The sequence below is a fragment of the Lactuca sativa genome, chromosome 8, assembly GCF_002870075.4.
Source record: "Lactuca sativa cultivar Salinas chromosome 8, Lsat_Salinas_v11, whole genome shotgun sequence".
NCBI lineage: Eukaryota > Viridiplantae > Streptophyta > Magnoliopsida > Asterales > Asteraceae > Lactuca > Lactuca sativa.
Window position 1 is genome coordinate 95,361,439 of NC_056630.2, and position 11,364 is coordinate 95,372,802.

Genomic DNA, 11,364 nt, shown 5'->3' on the forward strand with positions numbered 1-11,364 from the left:
TCAACAAATGTTATGTTATGTCTTTTTACAGTCTAATTATTTACTGTGGAGTAAAATAGTTAGAATACAAAATTTAAAATAGTATCAAAATGTAAATATTTTATTGATTTACTTTGTATATGATGTTAGCTTTTATAATCTGGTTTATTTAGCAATTAAAGTTGGGTGATAATTAGTAGTATGTGCTTGCAACCCATTTAATAGAATATATATATATATTTTTTTTATAATTCTTATATTATACTTGCATTAACTTGATTATTGACAACCCGATTACATCACCAAAATTTTATAAGTCATTTATATTGATACGTCGTTCAATTAAGACACATGTGAGTTTGAATCCTAATATAGCCACTATCGCAAACGAGGTCGTGAAATTCAATGGAATTGTCCCCGGTTAATAGCGCTGCTACCACCGGAGTGCTCATCAATCCCTGTATCCTCTTTGCCCTTAACGGATTTGTGCTTTGTCAAATATTATTAGTAAAGTTTTTCTATCTTTCTCGCTCTCATTATCACTCTGGCTAACTATCTTTCTAATTCTATCTTTTTGTTGAATATTATGCTCAATATAATTTCTTATTACATAGATTGTTTTTTGTTCTTAAGCTACACAGACGATATGTATTCAAATGAGCATAAAGACAAACGCATACATAGAAAATTAAATGGGGAAAAAAGAAGATCCAATCTTATGTCCACCACGTCAATTGGTAATTTTTTATATACAGCACAATTTACTTTTATTTTCAATCATGTTTTATATTTGACTTATGTTATGCAAATATTATTTTATATCTTATGATTTACTATGTCACATAATTATCACATCATGTAATAACACATTCTTAATATTATATATTCATTGTAGGTATTAATCAGCAACATTCACCGCCTTCTGGTATGTCTTCTTATTCCTATGACACCAGTTTTTATTCAAATCTTATGTCCACCACATCAATTGGTAATTTTTTATATATAGACCAATTTATTTTTATTTTCAATCATGTTTTATATTTGACTTATGTTATGCACATATTATTTTATATCTTATGATGTATTATGTCACAGAAAGATCACATCATGTAATAACACATTCTTAATATTATATATTCATTGTAGGAATTCCTCAACAACATTTACCACCTTCAACCAATTCTACATATATTCACATTGATAATGAAAATGTCAATCCAAATATATCATCTGGATACCAACAGACTACTTTCCAATCTACTTCAACTTTTAATATTAAAAATCCATTGACTGTTGTTGCCAAAGAGAACAGAAAACTTAGAAAATTATATTTGGATAACAAAAGATCCAATCATTTGTCCACAACTCCTTCTGGTATGTCTTTTTATTCCTATGACGCCCAGTTTTTATTGCATTTTAATAATTTTATTTTGTACACATTTCCCTTAATCTAAAATACTATTGTCTTTTACCTACACTATTTTATACATTACAACTTATATTTAATTAACATAATCTTATAATTACACACCTAATACCTAGCACGGTCAACATTTATGTCAATTTTTTTTACATTCCTATTTCATAAATCCCTTATATACTAGGTGTAATTATATCATTACATTTATTTTTTTTTATTTTTTTTCTTATTGTATCTTAACTTAAAATATATGTTATGTGTACTATAACTTACATATTCTTAATTTTTTTACAGTCATTTCTAATATAACTACCAACTTTCAAACACCATCATCAAACAAGTTTACATATCATTATGGTAACAATCAGAATGTCACCCCAGCTTCTTCATATGGATATCAACAAACACATGTTCAATCTACTTCCAATATTTATATTGGTAGTCCATTATCATACAACGCCAAAGACAAACGAAAAGAAAGGAAAATTTATTTGGATAAAAGAAAATCCAATCACATGTCCACCATACCAATCGGTATATCATATATATCATCTTACTTCTTTTATTTTATCCATCTATACTTATTATAAATATTTTAATGAATACTATGTTCTTATATGTGTTTCTTTATTGTTGCATAATTAATACATTTTTATATTAAAATATATTACAATTATAGGTAATAATGGTCGTCATCAAGGACGTTTTGAAGATGCTTCTAATTTTACTACAAGAACTCCGATGTCCAACATTACCAATGGTATAACTACGCTTTTATCTGGCATATTGTTTCTTACTATATATGGTATACATATTATTATAATATGTATGCATTTTTTATTTTTTATTTTTTTGTTTTTATCTATTTACTTTATAAATTTACTATTAAATATCATACTTTTAATTTTAGTAAATGGAGAATGTTCAGTGTTGTGTCGTGACATGAGACCTACGACTTCATCTTCAATCACTCGAGACTATTCTAACAATTTATTGTGCAAAAATATAAATAAAAAAAGGAAGTTTCTAAATACTGCTTCTATACCCATTTTCGACCTAACATCAGAACAAGAGTTACATCATCAACAAATCCATAAACAATTAACTTTAACTTCAGGTGCCACAAAAGGTTAGTTTTATTTTTAATTTATCATCCACCTTTATTTATAAAATATTAATCATCTAAACATTTATTTATTTCAAACTTTAACATATATTTTTATTAAACAGATTACTTGGACCATGGTGATCAAAGTTTTGTGTGTACGATGTGTCATGCACAGTTATGGAGGGATGAAGCACTTAAAGGCAATACTTCTGGAAAGAAAACTTCTTTTTCCCTTTGTTGTGGCAATGGAAAAGTCGAGCTTCCTCAACTAAAAGAACCGCCTAAAAATTATGAAAATCTCTTTCGTGATGTTGATCCAAAAGGAAAAACTTTCATGAAGAACATTCGTCAATTCAATTCGATGTTTTCGTTTACTTCAATTGGTGGTAAAGTTGATTCTTCAATTAACAAAGGCAATGCTCCATATGTTTTTAGACTTAGTGGTCAAAATTATCATTGCATGGGAAGTCTTCTACCTATAGATGGATCGAAACCAAAGTTTTCGCAATTATACATATATGATACTGAAAATGAAGTTTCAAATCGACAACAAGCTTTCAGGTATTTCTTTATACATTTTTTTATACACCATTAATTTTATATATTTCGTATAATTATTTAGTTGCTAAATTGTACATATAACCGTTGTTGTTAACAGTACACAAAAAGAAGGGTGCACATCAACTTCTCATTCTGTTGATATCGAAATTATACGCTTTTTGAAGGACATGTTGGATTCAACGAATGAGTTGGTTAAGTGTTATAGAATGGTCAGAGATTGTTTTGATGAAAATCCTCATATAGATGTAAAGTTACGTCTTATAGGAAGAAGGCAACAAGATGGAAGGACATATAACTTACCTTCTGCTTCTGAAGTTGCTGCTTTAATTGTTGGTGATATTGGTGATGCAATTGATAATAGAGATATCATCGTAACAACTAAATCAGGAAGTCTACAACGTATAAACGAATTACATCCTTCGTACCTTGCTCTTCAGTACCCACTACTCTTTCCATATGGGGATGATGGATATAGAGTTGACATCCCTCATAGAGATTCCGATGATCCAACGAATAGAAAGCATCGTAACTGTACAATGAGAGAATTCTTTGCTTATAGAATTCAAGATAGAGTTAACGTTTTTTCATTAATTCTTAACTCACGAAGGCTTTTTCAACAATTTTTGGTTGATGCTTATATGATGATTGAAACCGAGAGACTATATTACATACGTAATCAGCAAAAAGTTCTTAGATGTGAATCGTATGAAACATTACGAAACATACAAAGTGATGGTCGTACTGATATTTCCAACATCGGAAAACGTGTTATCTTGCCTTCTTCATTTACGGGTGGTGCACGCTACATGATGCAAAACTATTTAGATGCCATGTCGCTTTGTAAGTGGTTTGGATACCCAGATTTTTTCATAACCGTAACATGCAATCCAAAGTGGCCTGAAATTAAAAGGTTTCTTGCTGACACCACACTTAATCCCGAAGATAGGCCCGATATCCTTTCCAGATTATTCAAAATCAAGTTGAATTCTTTGATTAAAGACTTAAAGAAAAAATCGTTATTGGGTCGGGTCCAAGCAGGTACGTTATAATACAACAATACTTTTTATCATTATGTTTTTTTATATTATAATATTATATTTATTTTAATAATTTACAGTTGTTTATACTGTGGAGTTTCAAAAGCGCGGTCTGCCTCATGCACATATATGTTTATTCATGCATTCTGATTACAAACTCCCAACCGTTGAACATGTTGATCGAGTTATTTCGGCTGAAATTCCAAACAAAGAAAATGATCCAGAATTGTATGCACTTGTCAGTGAGTTTATGATGCATGGTCCATGTGGTTCTGATAATCCTAAATGCCCATGCATGAGTGACAACAAGTGTTCAAAAAATTTCCCAAAGTCATTCTTAGAAAATACCTCTGTCGATTCAAATGGTTATCCTATATATAGGAGACGTAATGATGGATCTTTTGTTGAAAAGTCTGGTGTTAGGTTAGACAACAGAAGTGTCGTTCCATATCACAAAGCCCTTTTGAAAAGATATCAGGCTCACATTAATGTTGAGTGGTGCAATCAAGCGGCTTCCATCAAATATTTGTTTAAATATATTAACAAGGGTCCTGATCGGGCTACTGTTGCAGTTGTACAAAATAACGGAGATAATAGTGATGATGTTTCCGTTGATGAAATACAAAATTACTATGATTGTAGGTATTTGTCTGCATGTGAAGCTTCATGGCGTATCTTTGCATTTGATGTTCATTACAGATATCCTTCTGTTGTAAGGCTTCCATTCCATCTTCCTGGAAAACAAAATGTTGTATATGGAGCAGACGATGATATTGAAAATGTCCTCAACAAACAATCTGTTTCTTCTTCGATGTTCTTATCTTGGATGACCTGTAATGAACATAATGCTGATGCACGAAAACTTTCTTATGTTGCGTTTCCTACAAAATTTGTATGGAAACAGGAAGATCGTTGTTGGGAGCCAAGAAAAAAAGGGTTTTCTATTGGAAGAATTCACACAGTCTCGCCTAATCTAGGTGAAGCATATTTTTTGAGAATTCTTTTAAATAAAGTCAAAGGGCCGAAATCATTTGAAGATATTCGCAAGGTTAATGGACAAGTTTGTCCTACTTTTAGAGATGCATGTTATGCGCTTGGACTTTTAGAAGATGATAAAGAATATATTGATGCCATCGAGGAAGCAAGTCACTCAGGATCTGGTTATTATTTACGGTTTCTATTTGCAACTATGCTAAAGTCTAATAGTTTGTCTAGACCATATTATGTCTGGGAAAATACTTGGCAATACTTATCTGATGGAATTCTCTACAATCAACGAATAAGATTAAAGACTCCAGGTATTATTATTTTTTCTATTATTTACATTAGACACATTATTTATATATATTTTTCACATGAATAATTATACAAATATTTTTAAATTAACTTTACTATTGTACAGGTTTATCACTTAATGACGATCAGATTAAAAACTTGACGCTATATGAGATTGAAAAAATTCTACTCCAAAATAGTTCAAGCCTAAGAGATTTTGTTGGGATGCCTTACCCTGATCATGATCTGGTATCTTCTACAAACAATCGTTTAATTACTGAGGAGTTAGATTTTGATATAACGATTCTACAAAAAGAATCTCATCAGCTACTTGAATCATTAACAGTTGAACAACGCTCAATTTTTGATGAAATCATGACAACTATTAAAGAGAATAAAGGAGGAGTGTTTTTTGTTTATGGCTATGGAGGTACTGGTAAAACTTTCCTTTGGAAGACTTTATCTGCATCTTTAAGGTCTAAAGGTGATATCGTCCTAAATGTTGCTTCAAGTGGTATTGCTTCGTTGTTACTAACCGGAGGTAGAACAGCACACTCACGCTTTATAATTCCTCTAAATCTTACAGAGGATTCTTTTTGTTCTTTTGGGAAAGACAGTGATGTAGCCGAATTGTTGAAAAAAACATCATTGATTATATGGGACGAGGCACCTATGATTCATAAGCATGCATTTGAAGCCTTGGATCGTTCTATGAAAGATATATTCACTTGTGATCTTCGTACCAACTCAAAGTTGCCATTCGGAGGAAAAACAATTGTTTTTGGAGGAGATTTTAGACAAATTCTACCTGTTATTCCTAACGGAAGCAGGCAAGAAATTGTTAATGCTTCTTTATATTCTTCTTACATTTGGTCAAATTGCAAAGTGTTAACATTGACAAAAAACATGAGGTTAAGTGTTCTCGCATCCAATATTCAAGAAACGACAAATTTTGCAAATTGGATTTTGGATATAGGAGAATGAAAGGTTGGTGGTTTAAATGATGGAGAGACAATTATTGATATTCCTGATGATCTTCTTATTGTTGATTCTACTGATCCTATTGGTTCATTAATTGAATTTGTCTATCCTTCGATCGTTGAAAATGCCAAGAATCCGATTTATTTTCAAGAAAGAGCAATCCTTGCACCGAAGAATGAAGTTGTTCAAGAGATTAACGAGCGTTTATTAAAATTATTTCCGGGAGCCCAACAGGAGTATCTAAGTTCAGATAGTCTTTCACATGCAGATTTTGTTCATGATAACATTGATGAAACTTTATACTCCCCTGATGTTCTAAATGGTCTTAAACCTTCAGGTATGCCAATTCATAAGTTGGTATTAAAAGTCGGTGTTCCAGTTATGTTACTAAGAAATATTGATCAAAAATCTGGATTGTGTAATGGAACAAGGCTACGGGTTCTTGCATTGGGCAAACGTGTTATAGAAGCTGAGATAATATCTGGAAGTAATATTGGAAACCGTACGTTTATTCCAAGAATGTCTTTGACGCCTTCGGACAAAAGGATTCCTTTTATATTTCAAAGACGACAATTCCCGTTGGCTGTATGTTTTGCGATGACAATAAATAAAAGCCAATGACAATCACTATCGAAGGTGAGGTTGTTTTTGAGACAACCAGTATTTACTCATAGGCAGTTGTATGTTGCATTGTCGAGAGTGAAGAGTAAAAATGGATTAAAAATATTAATTTTAGATAAAGATGGTAAACTCACCAATAAGACATCTAATGTTATATTCAAAGAAGTCTTTAGAAATTTGTAATTTATAAAAATAAGTCTCAATATTTCAATGTTTGTTTTTATTATTATACAGTATCTTATCTACTTATTCATCATTTTGTTTTTATATATTTAGCAATTTTTATTTAATTAATGTTTAATGTTTATAACATTATTGTCATTATCATTTTATAAATATGTACATTTTTATTTTATTTATTTATATTTCGAAATACTTAATCTATTCTTTATATATTTTTGTCTTTATGTTAAATTAATACTATAAAAAACATGTAATGTTTAACAAAATATATTAATTTTTTTAAAAAAAAACCCGTGTATTACACGGGTCTCACACCTAGTTATTTGAATAAATGAAATAGTTGCCAATATTTAATGCAATAGAAAAAACGGTATATTGGTTGTCAATATATGTTTAAATTAGGTAACATTATTAACGTCTAATTAAAATGTTTATAAATATATAAATATCATAACTATATGAGACGAGGAAAATCGTTCAACTAATAAAACTAAAAATGATGTCTACAAAGAGATCTTTCAATGATTATATATATTTATCGTTTTCAATGTATTTTTTACACATTTCAATAATACCAATAACCATATATTTTTTTATAATCATTATACAATATCTATAAACGATTATATGTTTTTTATGCGTTTCCCGTGTTTAACGCGGGCTATAATCTAGTTAAATATTAATACGTGATATATAAATACATTTAAAAATAAAATAATTTTTTTATTGAGAATATAAACGGGTTGGCAGGTCAACCGTTTATTTTTTGAGAAACCCATATATGACCCGTTTAATAAACGGGTTGGCGGGTTGAAAAACTCAATCCAAACCCGTGTCGAGAATTGACCGCGATATGTTTTTATCATATGGTTTAACGAGATCAGTAAACAATCGAAAACAAATAAACCATCCAAAAGAGAACTAAATATTATGCTATTATTTGCAAAGAAAATATAAAAGCTATGACAAAAAACCAAGAACGAGGCTCAGATCTATAAATAATCAAAGCAAAGAGGATAAACCCGCCATGGCTGCAAAAATCACGGCAACATCAGTAGCAGAATCAGAAGAATTCTATCGATTCCCACCACAATCTTGCCGGAAAATCGCCCCGCCAAGCTACGGAGGATCTCAAACTTCGCCGATTTACTCACACAACAAGAATTTCATCATCACCGCCTCTAGATGGGTAGTGTTGCAGATGCTCTAATTATTATTATTATTATTACTAAAAACGACAACGTAACGCCAGTTATCAAAGTGAAGGCAGTCGGAAATGCAGAACATAGGAGTCTGCCATGGATGAAGTTGAAAAAAGGAAAAGCGAAAGCAAGCAGTTTGATAAATGGTTAATGTCGTTGATTTTTGGGGGCAAATCAGTAATCATCGGCAACAGAGGGCGGCAACCACCCCTGTGAAACCTCCCCTCGGCTGCCTCATTTCTTTGTTGTGTGAGATTCGATTGTTTACCCAAACCCTAGTTTCTGACTGATTGTCTGCTTTTTAGAGGTTTTTTTTTCGCCTATTTTATTGAAATACCTGTTTTGGCCTTCTAAATAGGGGCATTTGCTCATGAAGGATTGAAGGTAAGGGTGGGTTGGTCATTTGGTAATATTCGTGGTAAACGGTGAAATATCAAAAATTGAAGTAAATGAATGACAATATAATACAATTATATTCATTAGATAAATTAGAACATCTTTTGAGAGTTTTTTCTAAGAGAATTTTCATGCTAAAAGGTTAATGAAAATTAAGAAAACTATTGGAGTTTCAAAGCTATTTTTCTTTATACATCTTGTTAGAGCATCGCAATACTTTTTTTTTTTTTTTTGAAAAAGCTTTTTAGCTTTTGAATTGACCATTTAAAAAATTATGATCTCATAAAAAAAATTTAAGCAAAATCTTTTTATCCAATAAGTTATTTCAAAAGATACAAAAATTTTATACATTTTTATATGCGATAGAAGCTTTTTTTTATTATTATTATGTTAATGAAAAATCTAAATGACAAATACAATAGATCTTCATAAAAACTTATTCATTAGATATACTCTTTACTTAACTAGGTCTCGTGTAAGAGCTTTTTCAATCATTTTAACGATCAAAAACAATTTACACAAGAATAAACTCCAAATTTGGTCCCCATAGTTTTCAAAAATATGTGGATGAGGTCTAAAATTTTTCCAACTTGCATGGTCCAAAATCAAAAATATTTTATGATTTTAGTCATTGAAAAAATTAAAATGACTGTTTTACCCTTTAAATTTCTTTATTTTTTTGTATTATTTTATATTTATTTTTGTATTTATAAAGTTAAAAATAATTATTATGCCGAAAACACCAATCGACTACATTTTTTTTCTCGGTCGTTCTCTCGCATTATTCCCGCCAGTAAAACTTAACCGCCGTCGCCATCACACTTCTTGCTGGTAAGGAATTGACTTTTCCAATCCGTCAATCTCCTCCCTCCGCATTGGTAACTGTCTCACACTCATAGTCTACACCATAACCCGATTTTTTCATTCTCAATGGAGCTAAAAATCTACTCCGACAAGAACAAAACGACGACCCCAATACTTATCAACACCTCCTCCATCATCAGTGAATAAATCGAACAAAGAAAGAACCTGCAAAAGAAACTTGAAAAAAAAAACATTTGTTTGATTCATTCCCTTTTGTCACTGTCAACAAACACATACACATAGAGAAAAAAAACATACTCTAAAAATCTCATTCGTCTTCTCTCACCTGGAGCCACCCTTGAAGCCATCTAACCATACCATCAATTTCGTTGATTTGATGTTCTAAACTTGATTTTTCTCGAAACTCGGATGACCCAATATAAGATCTTGACATCATTAAAATGAAAACGATTTGTTTCTTGTTGTTATCTATCAAAAGCACGAAGCATCATCCAAATCGATCAACCAAATTTAATCTCAAAATTTGATAATGAAATCATATCTCTGATGTGTTGTAATCGATTGTGTACAACAGAGAAATCAGATATTTGTTGTTGGTAGTGATGTTGATGGAGCTTTAATGAATTTGGCGTGTAATCGTGAACAGGGGTTGCATCATCGGTGGGTTTGTCCAGGGATGGGAAACAGTGAGATAGATGGTGAATAGGGGTTGGGTCATTGGTGAAGATAGAGGGAAACAATGGACAGGTCGTCAGAGAAACTGAGAGGCAACAGTTGCAGAAGCTTCTACCATGGAGTGGTGGTGGAATCACAAACGGGAGGAGAGACTAAGGGTTGAGGGAAAGAGAGATGTGCTTGAATAGAAAAGAAAATAAAGGAAAAGGAAGTAAGGAGAGAAAAGAAGAGAAAAGAAATTTGTATTTTATGTTCCTAAGTTGGAGAGAAGTAACAGGAAAATTAAACATTTTATTCCAGAGTTCAACAAAAGAAAAAAAAAAGAAGAAAAAAGAAAGTACATAGAGAAAAGAAGCAAGGAAAAGAAAATGTTCTTTTGTGTTCCCGAGTTGGAGAAAAGTGGAAGGAAAATGAATTATTTTGTTCTTTCTTTCCAAATCCTCCCAAATCGGAAGGAAAGTTAGGAAGGAACGTGATCCTCCCATTTCCCTCCACTTCCTTCCAGTTCCCTCCTTTAATGAAACTCGATAACATCAATTTCTTTTATTTTCTTTTCATTTCCACCAGTTTCCTTTCTTTTCTCACGTTAAGTTGAACTCAGGAACGAGGTGTTAGAAGGGAAAATGATCATTTCATTTTTTTTCCACTTCCCTCATTCAATGAAACTCGGGAACACTAACTTTTTTTTTTTACTTTCTTCTCATTTTCACCCATTTCATTTCCTTTCCCTTGTTAAGTTGAACTAAAAAACAAAGTGTAAGAGATAATTTCAAAAGAAAGGGAGAGAGAAAGAGAAAAAAAAATAGAGAGAGACGGAGGGGTTGTATTCCTTATTTTTAAAAGAATTATTCTAATATTAAGAAAGCATAAAAATAAATATAAAAAACAATTAGAATGGCAAAAAAAGTCCTTTTATTTTTTATAGGCATCATAACCATTAAAAAAAACAATTTTGAATCATCCATACAGATTCAAAAGATTTTGAACTTTATTTATATTTTTTTTTCTAACCATGAGGTTTAATCTTTATACAAATATATCATATAAATAAATTGAAATAAAATCCATTATAATAAAAAAAATATATTGAATGATCAACTT

The 11,364-nt window shown here is 31.0% G+C and overlaps 1 protein-coding gene across 1 annotated transcript; it reads left to right on the forward strand.

The window, feature by feature from the left end:
• The first annotated feature begins 384 nt into the window (after nucleotides 1–384).
• Nucleotides 385–10,294, forward strand: LOC111891990 (uncharacterized). Its single transcript, XM_052766496.1, has 13 exons — nucleotides 385–439; nucleotides 594–716; nucleotides 875–967; nucleotides 1,126–1,353; nucleotides 1,694–1,933; nucleotides 2,079–2,159; nucleotides 2,310–2,528; nucleotides 2,630–3,068; nucleotides 3,166–4,106; nucleotides 4,186–5,403; nucleotides 5,508–6,265; nucleotides 6,368–6,946; nucleotides 10,163–10,294. The coding sequence occupies exons 1-13, from the start codon at nucleotides 385–387 to the stop codon at nucleotides 10,292–10,294; spliced, it is 5,106 nt and encodes a 1,701-aa protein (XP_052622456.1).
• The last annotated feature ends 1,070 nt before the right edge of the window (nucleotides 10,295–11,364 follow it).